This window comes from Anguilla anguilla, chromosome 7, assembly GCF_013347855.1.
Source record: "Anguilla anguilla isolate fAngAng1 chromosome 7, fAngAng1.pri, whole genome shotgun sequence".
NCBI lineage: Eukaryota > Metazoa > Chordata > Actinopteri > Anguilliformes > Anguillidae > Anguilla > Anguilla anguilla.
Genome location: NC_049207.1, coordinates 30,806,600 through 30,828,225, shown reverse-complemented (window position 1 = coordinate 30,828,225; position 21,626 = coordinate 30,806,600). Strand labels below are relative to the sequence as shown.

At 45.5% G+C, this 21,626-nt stretch overlaps 1 protein-coding gene across 4 annotated transcripts in view; it reads right to left on the bottom strand.

The window, feature by feature from the left end:
- Positions 1-18,240: 18,240 nt before the first annotated feature.
- LOC118232396 (solute carrier family 43 member 3-like) overlaps positions 18,241-21,626 on the bottom strand; it is a 45,682-nt gene continuing 42,296 nt past the window's right edge. For all 4 annotated transcript variants that reach the window (XM_035427357.1, XM_035427356.1, XM_035427359.1 and 1 more), the window contains 3 exons: positions 21,331-21,517; positions 21,088-21,211; positions 18,241-21,001 (listed from right to left, as the gene is read on the bottom strand). In XM_035427357.1, coding sequence (XP_035283248.1) covers positions 20,825-21,001; positions 21,088-21,211; positions 21,331-21,517 — 488 coding nt within the window. In that variant the 3' untranslated portion in view covers positions 18,241-20,824. The remainder of the gene's footprint in view (positions 21,002-21,087; positions 21,212-21,330; positions 21,518-21,626) is intronic.

Here is a 21,626-nt window from a genome sequence, read left to right as displayed (position 1 = left end):
TAAACCCCAATGCCCCAGTGCAGTGACGGGGACACTGCTGTAGGAGATGCCATCTTTCGGATGAGACGTTAAACCGAGGTCCTGACTCACTGTGGTCATTAAAGATCCCATGACACTTATCGCAAAGAGTAGGGGGTTACCCGGTGTCCTGGCTAAAATCCCAGATGTGGCTCACACAAAAACTTGCCACCTAATCATCCAACAATAGAGAATTGTGGTTGTATTGGGCAGCTCCCAGGTGTGAATGTGTATGAGTGTGAAGAATGGCGTTCCTGCAAAAGAGCATCTGAGCTCAGTGAACCTACCCTGGGTAAATAAAGGTTAAATAAAAATTAAAAAAAAAAATAATACTGTGGAACCGGCTTCCAAAATTTATAAAGGAGTCAGACACAGTCTCAATATTTAAATGTAGATTAAAAACGCACCTCTATGCTCAGGTTTATAATCAGTTATAATCTGGAGACAGGGTAGGAGAAGCCTGTGGTCATAGAGCATTGTGGTGGCAATCCTTTCCTTACTGTCACCTGTCAATCAGCTGTGACCCGACTTTACATGGGCTGGCTCCTGATAGGCGGGTATGGTTGTCCACCCCTCATGACTGCATGGGCTCTCCATCCCTGTCCTAGTAGCTATGCAGCCATATATTATTCTTGGTAGGGCGCCCCCAATTCATACCACTGCCACTTTACCCACTGTCTGTTCTATTGCAAATTCCCTAATCACCGTTTCTACCTTCTTCCCCATGCTCTTGCCCCAATTTTCGAGAGTGCTGTTGTCTGGTTTCCCCCACCACTGCGGTCTAGCCCCTCTTTCGTCATTGCCTCCACCCTGCCCACATCCGTTACCACCTGCTGCTCCCCACCACCGCCACCCAGCCCTGCCCATCATCTGAGCCACATTATGAACCTTGTAAAACTGACTGACATGTTGGTCACCAATCAACACCCTGAGCTGACCAGAGGAGGATGGGTTTCCCCCTGGAGCCTGGTTCCTTCTGAGGTTTCTTCCCATCTGCCACAGGGAGTTTTTCCTTACCAATGTTGCCTTAGGCTTGCTCCTGTGGAGGTTTAGGCCAGGGTTGTCTGTAAAGCGTATTGTGACAACTGCTGTAAAATACGCTATACAAATAAAATTTGTTTGATTGATTGAGTGATTGATGGTATCTGTTAAGGCACTGTTCCACTGTTTGGATTGGATCCATGGTCTGATATCTGTCAAGGCACAGTTCCAGTATGTGGAGGATTCCATCGGACTGGTATCTGTTAAGGCACAGTTCCAGTGTGTGGAGGGTTCCATCGGACTGGTAGCTTTGCAGTGCAAAGCTTGTGAGTTCCCATGTGGGGCCCTGGTGTTGTGCCCTTGAGCAAGGTGCTTAACCTCAATTGCTTCAGTAAATATTCAGCAGCATTGATGGTTTGTATGAGAAATGGGTGGCATCAAAACAACTACAAACAAGATACTCTTCAGATGCTGGTATAATTTGAAGAAGAAAAGACTGTATTGACTTCCAATTGCCAAAAAGTTCAATTTAAATAGACGCCCAGCAGAGATTCCAACACGCTTTCCACACCAAACAGTGAACCAAACAAAATGAGAGTGGGTGATAATGGGTTGTATTATTTACCGTGTTTAAAATGTTGATTGTGGCAGGTTGGTTCCAACAGTCCAGTCTGACGATATCAGCGATGATGATCCAATAATATTTACAGGTAACAAAAGAAACTTGAAAAAAATGAAGTGGTTGAAAAACTGTGTGCTGGCGTCTTCCTGTGCTAACTAACTAACAAATGAGCCACTGCGACGCCATCTTAATTACCCATAGGTCCATAGGTGAGTCAAGGCCTCAAAATAAGAGCACTTATGCAAAAAATTAATAAATAAATAAAAATCTATTTCTCACCTAACCATATACATGAACTAAGGCATAAACCAAAAATATATGGGCTCAGTTATCAAATATTAATACAAACAAAAATGGCTCCTACATCACCGGCCCCTTATTGTAGTGGTGTAGGTAGACAATAATCCAAAAAATGAAAGATTTCTCATAGGAGCCCAACTTAAATATCCATGTACCTAAACAAGATTCATCCCCACCTTTTTTTTCTCTTTTTTTTTTAAAATGCAAGAGTCCATTGATGTCAAAGCAAGTCCAAAGCACATAGTAAATGTTCCTTTAGAGTTATGATCAGTCAGTAGTTCAGCCAGTAGTTCAAAGTCAAAAGTCAGTGGTTTAGGTCTGTTGATCTGCGGTTTCGACTAGCAGACAAATTTTACTGACAGGCCTCTCAAGTTCACTTGCGAAGGCGCACACTGCCCACGAGTCCCTTAGGGTCAGGCCATGTCTCAATTATCTTAGCCATAAGCCAAGATCTCCGAGGAGCTGTGGTATCAGCAACCAAGACAATGTCTCCAATAGGCTTTGTTTATTTTATTTTTTTACAATATCAAATCAGGCATCATTTAAAAAAAGTTCTCTCCTTGAAAGTTTTTTATGGTTTTCAGAGTGTCTTCTCGGGGGAATTTGTGTCAGGTGAGGGGGGTTAGGACCCAAACGCAGAGTGAGGGGGAAAAACACAAAACTCCAAACGGTGAATAGAAACAAAGACTTTACTTTGCAAAACAGGAACTAAAGCAGGGAACAAAAAGCCTCGCAGGGCAACTCTCAAAAAAAAGAAACACTTCAAAAACACAGGAAGCAAAGAAAATCCAAAAATCCGAAAGCACGTGGAAAACAGAGCATGGGCAGGTACACACGGGGCAGAAACATGATCAGAGGCACACGTAACCAAACACAACCAAGGATCCAGCACCTGAGTCTGGGAGAAGGGAACTTAAATAGACAAGACACTGACAAGACACAGCAGGGCACAATGCACAATCAGGCCACAGAGAGGGAAGGGAAAACGAGACAACCAAAAAACAATAATTGAACAATTGAAAACAATAATACAACCAAACAGGGGGAGCAGGACACAAAACAGAAGTACCGCCATCTGGCGGCCCAACAAGGAAAGACATACCGGTGTGACAGTACGGGTGCTGGGACCCAGGCGCAGAGTGGGGGAAAAAAAACACGAAACTCAAAAAGGGAAAATTAACAAAGATTTTACTCACACAAAAAAAGACAAACAGGGAACAGGCAAGGCCACAAAGGGCAAAACAACAAACTCAAAACATTCTTAAGAACAAAACACAGAACAGAACACAGGCAGGCAGGCAGGGTACAGGCAGGTGGAACACACAGGCAAACACATAAAAGAAACACCAGAAAATACATACGGGTCAGGAACAAGCACAAGTCGGAAGCAAACACAGGTAGGAAACAAACACAAGTCAGGATCAAAACACAAACGGGTAACAAACGCAGGCAGGTACAATGGGTCTCGACAAACGCTAGTCGGGAACAAACACAAGGAACCAGCACCCGAGTCAAGGGAACAGAGAACTTAAATAGACAGGGGGGTAACAAGACACAGGTGAACTCAAAAAACAATCAAACCAGAAGGAGGGGATAACAAGACACAGGTGGGAACAATGATAGAATAACGAGACAGACAATAATACAATTAACAGGGGGGAACAGGACACAAAACAGAAGTGCCGCCATCTGGCGGCCCAACAGGGAAAACGCAGACAGGAACACCGGAACATGACAGTACCCCCCCCCCAAGGGACGGCTCCTGACGTCCCAGGAGGCCGACCCGGGGAGGGAGTCAACAGAGGGTGGGGGCTGGAGACAGGACAAGACAAGAACAGGGACAGAACACGGGAACAGGACTGACAGGAACAGGGACTGGACACAGAGCAGGAACAGGACTGGGGCAGGAACAAGACTGGACAGGACAGGGACTCAGGGCTGGACTAGACAGGACAGGGACTCAGGGCTGGACTAGACAGGACAAGACTCGGGGCTGGACTGGGCAGGACAGGAACAAGACAACAAGACTCGGGGCTGGACTGGGCAGGACAGGAACAAGACATCAAGACTCGGGGCTGGACTGGGCAGGACAGGAACAAGACATCAAGACTCGGGGCTGGAGTGGACAGGAACGGAACTCGGGGCTGGACGGGAACTCGGGGCTGGACGGGAACTCGGGGCTGGACGGGAACTCGGGGCTGGACGGGAACTCGGGGCTGGAAACAGGACTCAGGGCAGAAACAGGACTGGACAGGAACAGGACTGGACACAGGACTCAGGGCAGAAACAGGACTGGACAGGAACAGGACTGGACACAGGACTCAGGGCAGAAACAGGACTGGACAGGAACAGGACGCAGGACTCGGGACTGGACTCGGACGGGGGAACAGGACTCGGGACTGGACTCGGACGGGGGAACAGGACTCGGGACTGGACTCGGACGGGGGAACAGGACTCGGGACTGGACTCGGACGGGGGAACAGGACTCGGGACTGGACTCGGACGGGGGAACAGGACTCAGACAGGAACACCGGGAGACCTACAAGGACAGACAAAGGGACAAGCAGGCGGGGAGACACACGGCAAGACCTATAGACATGCTAAGGGACAGACAGAGAGGGAAGGAGAGGGGTGAACTCTGACACACAACCTGACACACGGGGAGACATGACAAGAAACACGCAGACTGACACACCGACAGACAGGCAGGAGAACAGATTAGCCGACGGGCCGACGGCCTGGGGGGCAGACAGACAGGTCAACAAACTGGCTGACACACATGCGGGCAAACAGGCAGACAAGCAGGTGGGCAGACAACTAGACAGAACACCGGACTGGAACAAGACAAGACAGAACACTGGACTGGACGTTAGACAGGAACGGACAACATCACGACCCTACATGAAAACACACACACACACAGGACTAGGCACAGACATGACAAGACCTAAAAGGACAAACAAAGGGACAAGCAGGCAGGGAGGCATACTGCGACACCGACAGACACACAAAGGGACAGACAGACAGGGAAGGAGAGGGAGGAACCAAAAAACTGGCACAAGGACTGACAAATAGGCAGACAAGACAAGAGACATGCGGATTGACACACCGACAGACAGGCAGACAGGCGGGAGAACAGATTAGCCGACGGCCTGGGGGGCAGACAGACAGGTCAACAAACTGGCTGACACACATGCGGGCAAACAGGCAGACAAGCAGGTGGGCAGACAACTAGACAAGGGGGCAGGTGCACAGGCAAACACACGGTGGGGAACATGGATAGGGTGAGGTCTCGGGGCACTGGGTAGGGGCAGCGATGGATTGGACACACTAGGGGGTGCGAAAACACTAGGGGAAGCACGAACGCCAGGGGAAGCACGAACGCCAGGGGGCAAGGTGTGGACACTAGGGGGAGCGAGAACACTAGGGAAAGAACGGACACTGGGGGGCGTGAGAACACTAGGGGAAGCACAAACGCCAGGGGGAGCACGAACGCCAGGGGGAGCACGAACGCCAGGGGGAGCACGAACGCCAGGGGGAGCACGAACGCCAGGGGGCAAGGTGTGGACACTAGGGGGAGCGAGAACACTAGGGAAAGCATAAACTCCAGGGGGAGCACGAACGCTAGGGGGCCAGGCAGGTGGCTTAGCCTGCGGGGCGGCCAGAGCAGTCTGCGGCGACCCCTGCGGGACAACAGATGGAACCGTTGTCCTCTCCGGGGCTCTGGACGGCTCTGGAGGCCTCTCCGGAGCTCTGGACGGCTCTGGAGGCCTCTCCGGAGCTCTGGACGGCTCCGGAGGCCCCCCCGGGACTCGAGGCGGCTGCGGAGGCCCCCCTGGGGCTTGAGGCGGCTGCGGAGGCCCCCCCGGGGCTCGAGGCACAAGTAAAGCGGGGGGGCCTCTCCGGGGCTCGAGGCGGCTCTGGGGGCCTCTCCGGGGCTCGAGGCGGCTCTGGGGGCCTCTCCGGGGCTCGAGGCGGCTCTGGGGGCCTCTCCGGGGCTCGAGGCGGCTCTGGGGGCCTCTCCGGGGCTCGAGGCGGCTCTGGGGGCCTCTCCGGGGCTCGAGGCGGCTCTGGGGGCCTCTCCGGGGCTCGAGGCGGATCTGGGAGCCTCTCCGGGGCTCGAGGCGGATCTGGGAGCCTCTCCGGGGCTCCAGGTGGCTCTGGGGGCCCCTCCGGGACTTGGGGCAGAGCAGGCCGTGAAGGCCGCTCCGGGACTTGAGGCAGAGCAGGCCGTGAAGGCCGCTCCGAGACTTGAGGCAGAGCAGGCCGTGAAGGCCGCTCCGGGACTTGAGGCAGAGCAGGCCGTGAAGGCCGCTCCGGGACTTGAGGCAGAGCAGGCCGTGAAGGCCGCTCCGGGACTTGAGGCAGAGCAGGCCGTGAAGGCCGCTCCGGGACTTGAGGCAGAGCAGGCCGTGAAGGCAGCTGGAGGTCTGGCCGACCGGGAGGCAGCCCGACCACGGCGCCTCCGTGACCGCCCGCCCCGGGCACTGGGAAGCTCAAGGGCGAGGGACTCCCAGTCGCTGGGTGGCGAGTCCTCCGGGTCACTCCACCACCCCGGTGGCATGATAAACAAACAAAAAAAAAAAAAAAAAAAAAAAAAAAAAAACTCTGCTGGGTCCCAAACTGGCTGGTTCCTTCTGTGACAGTACGGGTGCTGGGACCCAGGCGCAGAGTGGGGGAAAAAAAAACACGAAACTCAAAAAGGGAAAATTAACAAAGATTTTACTCACACAAAAAAAGACAAACAGGGAACAGGCAAGGCCACAAAGGGCAAAACAACAAACTCAAAACATTCTTAAGAACAAAACACAGAACAGAACACAGGCAGGCAGGCAGGGTACAGGCAGGTGGAACACACAGGCAAACACATAAAAGAAACACCAGAAAATACATACGGGTCAGGAACAAGCACAAGTCGGAAGCAAACACAGGTAGGAAACAAACACAAGTCAGGATCAAAACACAAACGGGTAACAAACGCAGGCAGGTACAATGGGTCTCGACAAACGCTAGTCGGGAACAAACACAAGGAACCAGCACCCGAGTCAAGGGAACAGAGAACTTAAATAGACAGGGGGGTAACAAGACACAGGTGAACTCAAAAAACAATCAAACCAGAAGGAGGGGATAACAAGACACAGGTGGGAACAATGATAGAATAACGAGACAGACAATAATACAATTAACAGGGGGGAACAGGACACAAAACAGAAGTGCCGCCATCTGGCGGCCCAACAGGGAAAACGCAGACAGGAACACCGGAACATGACAACCGGAACACAGAACCATGACAATTTGGTGACCAAAAAAACATGTCCCTGTCTGTGTAAATGTAACAGCTGTTAGTTATGCAGCCTCTAAGTTGCTATAAAAAACAACTTGCTTTTTTGCTGCTAAATATTTTATAGAATGCAATTTAAAGAGAAAATTAGAAGATTGTTCCCTGAGAGGTTATGGAAAGGGCTTGAGATGTGGGACAATAGATAGTGCTGAAGACTATCTACATGTAGTGCCTTTTTGGGAGACCTTAGGCATTTGAAATGGTGTTATATAATTTATGAAAATAAGAAAATACTACCAGCACACTGCTATTATGCTCCCAAGTGATTTATATTTAACTAAAATCCGTGAGCAGTGACAGCGTTTCGACCATTTCGGTCTTCGTCAGGTAAAGGTGGTCACGTGAGTACACCTGTATAAATAGACAATAGTAACACGTCATCAACTCCTTCTTAATTGATTCTGGAGTACGTAACATTACACGTCGGCCACCAAATGGTCATCATGCAAGTAGTCCTGGGAAATACACACAAGTGATATATTCACTATATCAGAATTCCAGTGGGTCAAACGTTTACATACACCAAGCTGATTGTCTGTTTAAACAGTCTGGAAGATTCCAGAAATTGGTGTAATGACTTTTTAGAAGCTTGTGTTAATTGGGAGTTAATTGGCACCCATGGCTGTATTTAAGGGCCTACCTTTAGAGCCACTACCTTTTTGCCCTTGATACCATGGGAAAATCCAAGCAACTCAGCCAAAAAAAAAATATTGGAAGCACACAGACCCTGCATCGTTCAGGAGGGAGGCACAAATTAAGTCCCAGGGCTGAACGAACTTTGGTCCGAAAGGTTCAACTGAACCCCAAGACAACAACAAAGAAACTGTAGAAGGAGTTGGAGGCATCAGGTACCAATGTATCTACATCCACCATTAAGAGAATCCTACATCGCCATAGCCTGAAAGGCTGTTGCGCAAGGAAGAAGCCCTTACTTCAAAACCAGCATAAAAAAACCAAAATGAAGTTTGCAGGTGATTACCAAGGCGAAGACCTTTTGGAGGAGTGTTCTTTGGTCAGATGAAACAAAAATTGAACTGTTTGGCCATAATGATCAGCGCTATGCATGGCGGAAGGGTGAAGCTTTCAATCCGAAGAACATCATCCCAACTGTGAAGCATGGGGGTGGCAGCATCATGTTGTGGGGGTGTCTTGCTGGAAAAGGGACTAGTGCAAGTCAGAAAATAGATGGCATCATGAGCAGGGAGGATTATCCAGAAATACTGAAGCAACACCTCAAGACATCAGGTCAAACTTGGTCGCAACTGAGTCTTCCAACAGAATAATGATCCTAAGCATACCTCCAAAGTTGGAACAAAATGGCTTAAAGACAACAAAATGAAGCTCTGACATGAATCCCTTAGAAGATTTGTGGACTGAACTGAAAAAGCATGTCCGAGCAAGGAGCCCCACAAACTTGAGTTACACCAGTTTTATCAGGAGGAATGGGCAAAAATTCCAGCAAAGTATTGTGAGAAACTTGTGGAAGGCCACCCCAAGCGTTTTATTCAAGTTAAGGAATTTAAAAGGCAATGCCACCAAATAATAACAAAGTGTATATAAACTTTTGACCTACTGAAAATCTGATATAGTACATAAAAGCTGAAATAAATCTGTCTTATTTTGAAATTACTTCTTATGGAAATAAAGTAGATGCTCTAATTGACTTAACCCCTGCAACTCATTCAGAATGCTGCAGCTCGTCTGGTCTTCAACCTCCCCAGACACTCCCACGTCACTCCCCTGCTCACTACCCTCCACTGGCTGCCTGTTATAGCATTGGTCCTAGCATACCAGGCAGTCAAATGATCAGCCCCAGCATACCTCCACAAGATATTCAAACCCTACATGCCAGCCAGATCCCTCCGTTCTGCTACCTCAGGACGCCTGGCACCTCCCCCTCTTCACACCTGCACTTCCAGAACACGTCTCCTGTCTGTTCTGGCCCCACGATGGAGGTCAGAACAGCTGAGACACTGACCCATTTCAAGGGACGACTGAAGACTCACCTCTTCAGGCTGCACCTCTCCCCATCCCTCCCTACCTCCCTGTAATCTCTTAAATGACTGTAAGCTTAGGGTTGTAACTAGGTAGCTGTTTCGTATGTGACTTAGTTAATGCGCCTGTCTTAACGACTGCTTGTATTTTTTCCATAGACTGCGTTGTTGCTGTTCTCGTTGTGTTAGTGTTAATCAGTTTAACCTTCAGGGTCCAAGTTGAACGATGCGGTTGTTCCCTGCACTTGGACCGGCACTTCTCTCTAGGGTTTTCGTCATACTTGTTCCTGGTTATGGTTATACACTTTGTTGTATGTCGCTCTGGATAAGAGCGTCTGCAAAATGCCTGTAATGTAATGTAATGTAACACAGGAAATGTATGATAACATGAAATGTGTGGAGCTGTGAAAAATTGAGTTTCAATGTCTTTATCCGTGGTGTATGTAAACTTTTGGCCTCAACTGTATTGCGACTCTTCCCTATTTTAAACATTCAAAAACCCATAGAAACAATTAAAAAAATGTATTTATGTGAAATTCTCTGAACTAAATTTCATTTGGAGATTCCCCTTCACTTTGCACCATGCAGGTTCCTTTTGTTTCACAAATGAGCAATTAGAGGTGTAAATTAGACAGACAGAAGATTCTTGGATATTGTTGGACACTACCACCTCATTTTGAACAAATAATATCAAAGAAACCCTAGTGTCTGCCTTAGCGATTTTCTTCCATTTTGAATTCTTGGAAAAACAAGAACTTCTAGAATGTTTGCCATTTGGCATGTCTGATCTACAGAACATCCCCGTGTTAAATTGCGAAGGACATTTTGATATTTCAAAAGATGTTCACAGGACTGTACTTTCCATTTAGACAAAAATGGCCAACCATGTACAAATATGTGTATGGCAAACGTATGTCGGTTTTGACAATACAGGGTATGATAAAGAGCAATATTCATTACATTACCGGAATTTAGCAGATGCTCTTATCCAGCGCGACTTACAAAAATTTTTACATTGTATGCATTTATACAGCTGGATATATACTGAAGCAATGCAGATTAAGTACCTTGCTCATGGGTACAACGGCAGTGTCCTACCCAGGAATTGAACCTATGAGCTTTTGGTTACAAGTCCAGTTCTTTACCCACTGTGCTACACTGCCACCTTATTTATATTTTGGACGACCTCCACACAGCCTCACAGCATTATAGTGAAATATGTTTGGTATTCTGTATTCAGGGTGTCAGACATCAAACTAGGGTGTTAACGGTTAAAACTGCTGGATTTGGAAAATTTAACATAGATCACTTTACCTTAGAAAATGGGGAAAAATCAAAGGGGTACTTTTGCTTCAGAGAGGCAAATGACCTGGTGCTCCACCAACATGAGGACCATATGTGTCCATGTGCCAGGTTGGGAAGAAGAAAGGAATGAACCTTTCACACTGCTTGTCTCCCTCTCCCACTGAAGCATGCAGGGCACCCAGCATCAGAACTGTGGTATGAAGGCTACTAAATTGTTGCAAAATTTTGTTTATATTTTTGCAGACATTTCAGAAAGATATAAATTACAGTCAATGCTCTGTGGTTCACCCTTGGGGTTTGGCCCCTGACATCGCTGCTTTCTTCTATGTGTCATATCTCGTACTTTGAATTTTGCCTACGTGTACAGGAATGGATTGTGCAAAAATGTTTGTTTACCATTGAAATATGTTTCAATGCGAATGATTGTGCTAAATGTTGGTTTAGCTAAATAAACATATGGTGTGATTTTTTTGTGTTTTGTGCAGTCTAGAGACTGTTGGCTTTTTGTGTGAGCAGAGTGATTCAAAAATCTATTGGTTACTGTTTGTTATGATATTTGGCTTGGCTTGTGCAAAGCAACCCCCCACCCCCCACCCCCCCCCCCCCCCCCCCCCCCATGTGCATAGGCTATGCATAACAATTTGTAATGTATCCTGTGTTTGGAATTTATGGAGCTTATGTTTGAGTTCTGCGAGTTTGGCAAAGAAATTCATGAAGTGTTATATTTGGCTAATTATTGCTTTAGGAGATGTAAACAATCAGGTATGTAGTGTACTGCTCATTATCTAATTAGGAATAATGAATGCATAAATGCATAGCAAAATATCAACCCAAATAGATACTTAATCAAATAACATAAATTGATAATTGGCCAAAAAAAAAATTTGTTAATAAGATTTAAAAAATTAGCTCCTTCCCTCTTCCCAGTAATCACTCTCGTCAGAAGCAAATGCAACATCTTCTGTGTGACATTAGAGTTAACTTTCCCTCAAGAACATGAAACAATATTTATTGGTATTAGTACAATAAACCTAATATACTGTACGCATTTACTTGCATACATTGCTATGTGATGCAACGTTTAATTAAACATGTTGTAATGCCGTGAAGCGAGGTGGACACAGATGCAGATAATGACTCATAAACATTATTTTATGTTAGGCGAGCACGCTCAGCCGTCCTGAAAATCACAGCCCGGTCAGAGGAATCCAGGGCAGGGGGCCCAGATGAAGAGGAGTACTCCTCCTGGTCAGACACAGCCCCCGTCTCAGTCTCTGACTGTTGGGGGTCAAGCGGATAGTCCAGGCTGTCCGATGCTGCAGTGGACAGCTCATCAGGGTGACGGCGGGGGCGTTCTTGGCGTAGTCGGCAGGATCGCTAACCTGGTTTTTCCCCCTTCATTGTTCCTGTATTCTAGGTTGGCCCCCAGGGCCTGACTCCATCCACGAAATCCAGGCTGGCCTCCAGGGTTTTGGAAAGTCACATTCCCTGGTGGGGCCATGTCCCAGCCCCCGGTAGCTTGGTTGGTCTCGGGATGTGGGCAATTACGGATCCAATGTCCTTGTTGTCCACAATTGTAGCAGACGTCGGGGCCCACCATAGGCTGGGGCCTTTGTCCAGTCCCTCGAACTCGGCCGTGTTTACGTCCTCGACCGCGACCCCCCTGCTGCTGTTGTTGCTGTCCCTGCTGTCCTGCTTAGGGGTTCGGGCACTCCAGCATAGGGAGCTGTGGCTCAGTCTTGCTGTACTGTACTGTACTAGGAGGCAGGACTAGGCATAAAGCTTACCAGGGCTGGTGCTTGACCTGTGCCGGTTGTTGTCCCACTGGTGGGGGGTTGGGGTCGGCATGGGTCGGAGCTGGAACTTGCTTCTCCCTGAGCACGGGGTGCGGAAGGTTGTCGTGGAGCCGGCGGGTGATAGGGCGGTGAACACGCAGGGCAGTCCAGGTCCAAGTCAATTTGGTGCATGCTGGCGAGTTGTGCTGAATTTGGATACAAAGGGCCACCGGAATGCAGAGCAGGAGGTAGCACTGAATCTAAAAGTGACGTTTTTTTCTCAGCTGTCTTATCTCCATCTCCCACCTTAGTCTATTTCTCCTGCCTTAAAGTTGTTTCTTTTGTCCATAAAACTACTGCTTCCCAGTCGGGTTTCCATTTATATTTATTTTTCTTATATTTAGTCTCATGTTCCTACAATCTAATCTTTAAGAGTTCAATCTGATTTGGGCTAAAACTGCCCTTTTTAGGGAATCCTAATTTTTCCCATCTATCACACTGGTGCGTGCCTGCCAACCCATATCTGTCATGCATGATTTTTATTGGACCCGTAAGTTCTGAGTCCTGGATCTTTGAACCCTTTGAATTATTCAAACCCATGGTTGTAAGTTTATCCTACCACCAATCTGAACCCTATTTTTATCTTAATGTCTAAAAACAACTTTTTGTATATTTATATAAAAATGAAAATAATTTTTCCCTTTTATATATCCGTGCACGTTTATTATTTATCCACTATTACTAATTCTTATATTTATTTCATGCACTTACCGGTGCATTCAGTTTGAACTATTCAGTGGTTTAAATTACCCGTTTCTTTGAGACTTCGTCAGACAAGATATAACAGGTCCCATCTGGGTCTCCCCATCTGGGTCGTCCTGAAACGTCCTGAATACAGGGTTAAACCACACAAAAGAGGAATACCGTCCTCCCGAGGGATACCGCCCTCTTATATTACCTGTTGAACAGAAGTGCTGTGGTCTCACCTCGGTATGTTCTTAGGATCGTGTATTGGTCACCCCTCGAATGAGCTTCCCCGACTCGGACCGGATACCGCCATCCTTCCCCGCAGGCGACTGCTTACAGTCCCTTCTTGGGGTGGGTTTTCGGTTCAAGATATTATAATCCCTGGCAGTGTACACTGTCTTTTCCGCGCCACAGCCTCTAAGGTTACTCTGTAGAAGGGAAAAACCAAGTTAGTGATCCTGCCGACTATGCCAAGAAATGTCAGGGAAATTACCGTTCCCCATGTCCACACACCCAGAGGTGAGATCTTTCCCCAATAACACAGTCACAGCACTTTCAAAGATCAATAAGATTTTTATTCAACTTGCAAGGCGAAGAACGAATGAGAGCACTCATAAAACTCTCTGAAGTTTCAGATGCATAGGCCGTTCCTTATATCCACAATCTCAGTAACTTTCCACTAGGCACAGGAGGCGTGTTTCTCCTTCTCACATCAACAGCTGCCCCCTGCCCTAATTAATCCTTACTCTCCTTAGCAGTGGACACCCAGCCAGACAACCTTGGTCTTCCCAGCTTTATTTTGTCTCCCGATAAGACTGACCGTACAATAAATCCTCCAGGGTGCGGTGTCATCCACCAGTCCTCCCAATTTCTGGAGAATGGGACAATCTGTTTTTCACACTTAGGCCTTGATCATTTATCTTTTTTGTTTACTGACCAGTTCTCAGACAGGGTGTCTTCTCACTTTCCAGAACTCAGAACAGACTATTCAAATGTCTAAACACTTGATTTGAAACTATTTGCTATAAAGAGTATATTTCAAATCACTTACATTGGGATATATGGTATAACAATAATCAAGAGAATAATAAAGTATATATTTAATCACGTGATTGTCTCTATGTTAACACACATATACTGTCAATCATAAAATTACTCTTACAAGCCACAGGCTCCCAAGAGTCGTGGGGCCTAGGTGGCTGCTGTTGCGACGCTACTAGCCCTTGCAAGGGCTGCTGTATTGTCCGCATCTGAAGGAGCTCAGGCTCCTGATGCAAGCGCTTCCCAGTACGCTTCCTGGCCGCGGGCCTCTGCGTGTGCAATCCCTCCCCATCACGCTCAATGCGAACTGGTTGCCCAGGTAGGATGCCCTCCGTGGGCGAGCCACCACCCCCCGAATCCTGCGCACCCTCTAACATAATGAATGCTGCAGTGCGCACACAACCAATAAACCACGGACCTGAACAGTAATACTGGAGGACACGAGGGGGTGGAGGAGCCTAAGGTGGTGTACGGACACAGAGGCTCCCTTCGGCATTGAAATGTTTGTGTTCAGCACAAAGTACAACAATATCTATGATATAATGTGTAAGTAGCAAAATAGTGCATGTATATTATATTATATACAGTCCCCTCCAAAAGTATTGGAACAGCAAGGTCAATTCCTTTGTTTTTGCTATACACTGAAGACATTTGAGTTTGTGGTCAAAAGATGTACATGGGATGACAGATCCGAATTTCAGCTTTTATTTCCTGGTATTTTTATCTAGATTTATTAAACAACTCAGAACATATCACCTTTTGTATCAGACAACCCAATTTTTAGGTGAGCAAAATTATTGGAACATGTGACTGACAGGTGTTTCTTGTTGCCCAGATGTGTCCTGTTAGATTGATTGGTTAAACAATAAATAGTTCTGAATGTCTACTCTTGGGTTTTGCCTCTGAAGACTGCATTTGTGTTATAAAAGATAAACTAACATGAAGACCAGAGAGCTGTCTTTTGGAGAAAAGCAAGCTTAGAAAAGAGGGGAAATTGACCAGAGCCATTGCACAAGCATTGGGGATAGCTTGTACAACAACTTGGAATGTCCTGAAAAAGAAAGAAACCGCTGGCGTACTGAGCAACAGACATTGAACAGGTTGACCAAGGAAAACAACAGCAGTTGATGACAGAAACATTGTGAGAGCTGTGAAGAAAAACCCTAAAACATCAGTCAGTGACATCACAAACAATCTCCACAGGGCAGGGGTGAAGGTATCTCAATCAACCGTTCGAAGAAGATAAAGTATATAGTACTATTAAAGTATAGAGGTTATACCACAAGATGCAAACCACTCATCAGTAGTAAGAATCGGAAGACGAGATTACAATTTGCAAAGAAGTACAGAGATGAGCCACAAAAGTTCTGGAACAAAGTTTTATGGACTGATGAGACCAAGATTAACCTCTACCAAAGTGATGGAAAGGTCAAAGTGTGGAGAAAGAAGGGATCTGCTCATGATCCAAAACATACGAGCTCATCTGTGAAGCACGGTGGAGGAAGTGTCATGGCTTGGGCTTGCATGGCTGCTTCTGGAGTGGGCTCAGAAGTCTACAAAAACATTCTGTCTGCCAACTTACGGAGAAATGCGTCCAAACTAATTGGGAGGAACTTCATCATGCAGCAAGACAATGACCCAAAACACACTGCCAACACAACAAAGGACTTCATTAGGGAGAAAAAGTGGAAGGTTTTAGACTGGCCAAGTCAATCACCAGAACTTAACCCAATTGAGCATGCATTTCACCTCCTGAAGAGAAGATTGAAGGGAAAAACCCCCGAAACAAACAACAACTGAAAGAGGCTGCAGTAAAAGCCTGGAAAAGCATCACAAAAAAAGAATGCAATAGTTTGGTGATGTCAATGGGTCGCAGGCTTGATGCAGTTATTGCAAGCAAGAGATATGCTACCAAATATTAAGTGTTATTTGCTTTCATTTACTGAAATACTCTCTGTTCCAATACTTTTGCTCACCTAAAAACTGGGTGGTCTGATACCAAAAGGTGCTATGTTCTAAGTACTTTAACACATCTAGATGTAAATACCAGGAAATAAAAGCTGAAATTCTGAACTCTTGTCTCATGTTCATCTTTTTATCTCAACCCCAAATGTATTGAATGTATTGCAAAAACAAAGGAATTGGCCTTGCTGTTCCAATACTTTTGGAGGGGACTGTATGTATACAATAGCAAAACCAATTAAATTCAATATAGGTTACTATAACCAGAAAAATATCAGTAGTAACTAATATAATTCAAAAGGTAACAGCAGTGAGCTGTAAAGCATTAGTCTTACCAGAAATGCGCACACATGCAATCAGCAGTACCAAACACAAAACACAACGCAGAACGCTGCATGGGAGTGAAGATGCCTTGGGTAGCGTACTCCGTTTGGCAGACGGTAGAGGGCAAAGCGGAGCCACGAATTTGCGGATCAAAACGAAAGCTCGTTTGAAACGAAACACAGAAGGTTAGTTAGGGGCGACATAGCTCAGGAGGTAAGAGCGGTTGTCTGGCAGTCGGAGGGTTGCTGGTTCGATCCCCGCTCTGGGCTTGTCGAAGTGTCCCTGAGGAAGACACCTAACCCCTAACTGCTCTGGTGAATGAGAGGCATCAATTGTAAAGCGCTTTGGATAAAAGCGCTATATAAATGCAGTCCATTAACCAGTTTCAAATCAACAAGCAGCATGCAAGGCACGATAAAGCATGCAAGTGAAGATTTTAATCAGTCTCTCAAAGCTCAAACCTGTCTCATAGGAGGCAAAAATAAAATGAGCCGCGGACATGAGGCAATACTTATTGTGTGACGTTGTGTCCGCCCCGTAGTGGTGGTTAATTTGCTATTCAGTCTCCTAGTAGCTCACCCTCTCGGCGAGGATGACCCATACAGTGGCGTGTTGACCGAAATGAAATAGAACTAGACTCCTCTGAATGACTTAACTTCTCATTATTCAAAGCTCTGTAAACAGTGTTTTTCCATTTGTGCCATCAGGCCTTATGACTATCAGAGTAGTCATATCTACTCTGGAGGCATAATTGTGGTTATTGGTCATTTTAATCTATCTGTTTTTCTTACTGTAACGTCTATGCATAGCTTGGCAGATACTAATCAGGAGAAGAGGCTGGAATATTCATTTAACATTGGGAAAGACTCTATTAAGGTGAAGTAAAACACAAAGCACAAAAGGAACATGAAAAGACCACATACACCAATCAGCCACAACATTAAAACCACCTACCTAATATTGTGTAGGTCCCCCTCGTGCCGCCAAAACAGCTCTGACCCGTTGAGGCATGGACTCCACCTCTAATGGTGTCCTCTGGTATATTTGGCTTTCTGTATATATTTGTATCTACTGTATATTTGTATCTGATATTTTGTATCTACTCTAAATTTGCATCTGATTGTGTTACTTTGTTGTCTTTGATGCTGCAACAGTGCAAATTCCCCCCGGGGATCAATAAAGTACACTACCACTACTCCTACTACTTATTACATTGTTGGTTTTTATTGCATAAAAAATTTGAAATGGATTACATTATTGGGAGTTATTACACTATTGGTAGTTTATTACATTATTAGTTGCTACAGGGCTATAAAAAGCTAAGATATTGTTAGAGGGTGAATTATTTCCACATGATTTTAAAAACTCTCGACGGGTAAGAGCTGTTTTGGTGGCACGAGGGGGACCTACACAATATTAGGCCGGTGGTTTTAATGTTGTGGCTGATCGGTGTATACCCTATAGCACCTTTTATTTGCCTACACTTCTTGGCCAACTAAAATAAATTTCCATGTACAGAGAAGCAGCATATTGCCATTCGTGATTTATCATCTTTATGTGACAATGGCAGACTGTTGGGTAATCATTTCAGCATTCATCTATACATTTCAATGATATCATCAACACTGGCTTCTCTATACAATACAATATGACTTATATGTTACTGTGTGTGTTGCTATTATTTCATGCTGCATTCATTTCAGGTAAAGGGGGATTCAGTCCATTCTGTGTATAAAAGGAAGTCCTGGCAATGGCTCTGGCCTGTGAAAGCCTGGAGCAGCTGGGAACTCTGGGTCTCACAGTTTATTAAACAGACGTGTGACAGGAAGGTATTGTTTAAACACGTTTATTTTTTTGTTTTTTTAGTACCTTACAAGCAAAAACCAAAAGGTGCTTTTGTTTTACAAACAATCAGCAATACATCAAAAATAAAGATTAACCCTAAATGCACTAACCAGGGTAAGGAAACTAAAATTGGGGTAATATGTGAGTGTAATATAACTTCATGGTTTAGGTATATAAGCAATTACAATAATCCAAATGTAATGATACAACAGCATGTATGACTTTCTCAGTATCCTCAAATGATAAGATTGTTCTAATTTTGGGTATATTCATTAACCGATAGAAACATGTCTGAATTAGCTTGTTCATATGCAGATCACACCAAGATCACACCAAAATTTCTTGAGTATCATCAGCATAAAAGTAATAGGATATGCTGTGTTTACAAATAATCTGGCCAAGTGGTAACATATATGGAAAACAGAATTAGCCCAAGGATAAATACCTGAGGAACACCACAATTTATCATTGCTAATAATGATACAATATTACCTATAGAAACAGAACATTTTCTGTTTGACAAATAAGAATAAAACCAGTTCTGTCATCCCAGAGATGCCAACCCAGTTTTTTAGCCTGCCAATTAAAGTAGAATTATCAAGAGTATCAAATGCCACACTTAGATCTAATAGGACAAGAATGGAGCAGTCACCAGAATCAGAATTTTGAAGGGGATCCATTAATTACCTTTATAAGGGCTGTCTCTGCACTATGATGAGATCTGAAGCCAGACTGGAATTTCATATCATATATATCATTCCTATTCATTGCAGATCAAAGGTGTTTGGAGACCACTTTTTCCAAGGTCTTGTAGATGAAAGGTAACTTTAAAATAGGTCTATATTTATTAAGCACTGAAGTGTCTAGCCTTAGTTTCTTTAGGAGTGGCTGCACATTTAAAATAAGTAGAAGCATACCCCATCATATGTGAACTGTTTATCATGTAGACTAAATTAGGACCAATTGTAGCTAACACATCTTTTAAGTATATTTCACATATTTCACAGACAGTGGAGACAGGAGTATAAATGAGCTGTTCTCCATTTATATCAATTGAGGCAGCAGAATGAAACTTTTTTTAAATAACCTTTGGTGTAATGTAAAAACATATCCACAGTACTGCATATGTTACTGGTCTTAATCACAGAGAATTATTAGAATTATTACATATTCAGCACCTCTTTTCTTTCCACACTCTGTTTCTTAACTGTAGGAGGTTCTGTTTGCCAACAAGATTTTCAGGTCGTGCAACAAATGGAACCTCCTTGAGTTAAGAAACAAGAGTTTCAGGTTATGTATTGCAGTAAAGAAATGTCCAACTGTTACAGAATAATACTTGGTCTCTTTAAAACATTTGGATGCATAACGTTGAAATGTTTCAGCTTAAACAGTAGAGTGACAGTACCTGAATGTCCCTAGGACTGTGTGTTGCAGGTATTACTGTTCCCAGTACTGTATGTTACAGGTATAACTGTTCCCAGTAATGTGTCTTACTGGCATTCATTGGTATTGCACCCTGATACCTTAGCATCAGCACTGTTTGTTGTCTAAACCTTTGTGATTGTACCTACATAAGCTGCTCTGCATGGGCATATGTTAAATGCCTAAAGACAACTGCTGATACAGTTGTTAGCTGAGTAGTAGAGGGGCTGGTGGGTTAAACTCTTTCTGTTGTGTTTCTGTGAGGGGCCACTGAGGGGCCTCATATATGAACATAGACTGAGTGAGGGGGCACTGAGGAGCCCCATATGAGCATAGACTGAGTGAGGTGTCACTGAGGGGCTCCATATATGAACCTAGAATAAGGGGCTACTGAGGGGCCCCAAAATATGAACATATACCGAGTGAAGGGCTACTGAGGGGCCCAAAATATGAACACAGAAGGAAACAGCTCTTCTGCCTGAAATACGGTCTTCTTCCCTTATGTCGCTAGGTCACTGTGAAGGTTTCTTCAACGCGAACACCAGTGTGGTTTTCCCTTGGTTCGCTAGGCTCAGTTCAGTCCTTTGTCAAACCAGTTTGGTCTTAAAATGTCAACCGCAAATACAAGTCAATTTACTTGTGTGTCCATCAGTTGTGCGTAACTTTGACTTTTAACAAAATGCCTAAATCTATTATTGAAAGGCATGACCAAAGCGACCAGTGCAAAGACTGAGAAGCCAATCTTTAGGCAGGTTTAGAGTCAATGCCAAAGCCAATGCAAACAGATTTTTAAAAAGAGTCAAAAAGAGTCAATCATATTAAAAACATTTGTCAGGCTGCTAGAAAATAATGAAGTTGAGAATATAAATGCAGGTACAATTATATGGGCAGTAAAACAGGCGGTAAAGCAGGAAAACGTGGAGGACAACTGCACCCCTGTTTGTAAATACTGCTCAGATAGAGTCCATGGAATGAAGCAAGTTCAATTCAAGGTGAGCAGCAAACAGAGATGCCATGGAGACCTGGGGGGGATGCTCCCATCCTGACAAACCACAACAATGTATCATAAACCCCCACCACCCCATCCCACCCAGGAACATCCCATCCACCCTGTCCTGCCCCGCAACTTTCCCTTTTTTGGAGGTATCTAAGAGGAGTCCACTGCATCCTGGAGTGCTTCCCTGTTGATGGAGGAGGAGCTGCCACCATTGGCCAGCTGCTTGGTAGAGGACCTCCTCTGACTGGCCAGCCTGCGGCAGTGTATGCAGACGTAGAGAGGGTGGATGAAGGCACACAGGCTGAGGAGGGTCAGGGCCACGTTTATCTGTAGGCACAGGGAACAGGAGACACTGACACTCTCCTGCTGATTGGATGTGGTGTGCAGGTGGATTTGGGTGGGGCAGTACTCACGTATAAGGGGTCTCCATCGAACACCCCTTTCACCAGAGAGAAACAGGGGTATTGCAAGAGCGAAACCACAGCCGACAAAGCCATCATCAGCCCATAGAGCTTCCCAAAGTGACTGGTTGGAAATCTACAAACATGAGCAGAGAGGGGAAAAGGATTAGCAGAAAAGGAGAAGAGAAATAGACGCTCTGGATAAATAATTCAGTATAACTGAATGTGAGAGCAGACGTAAGCGTGCTGACTCACGCAATGCTGATGAAGGCGGCATTCCCTCCATAGAGGAAGGAGCGGTTGAGCACCTGCAGGGCGAAGGACAGGTACTGCAGTGAGAGCACAGGTGTCGTGGCACAGATGGAGAACAGGAGGCACTGCAACGCGGTCAGGAAGAGGGAGAGCACTGCTGAGCGCAGGTCCGCCTCCTCCTCTGTCTCCCCTGCACCCGAGGAAAGGGATACGAGGGTTATCCACACCCACCAAACCCTTAACCAGAGGCCCCAAACATTCTGTAAAGTTTAGTCCTGATTTCTCTTCTGAAATTTTCA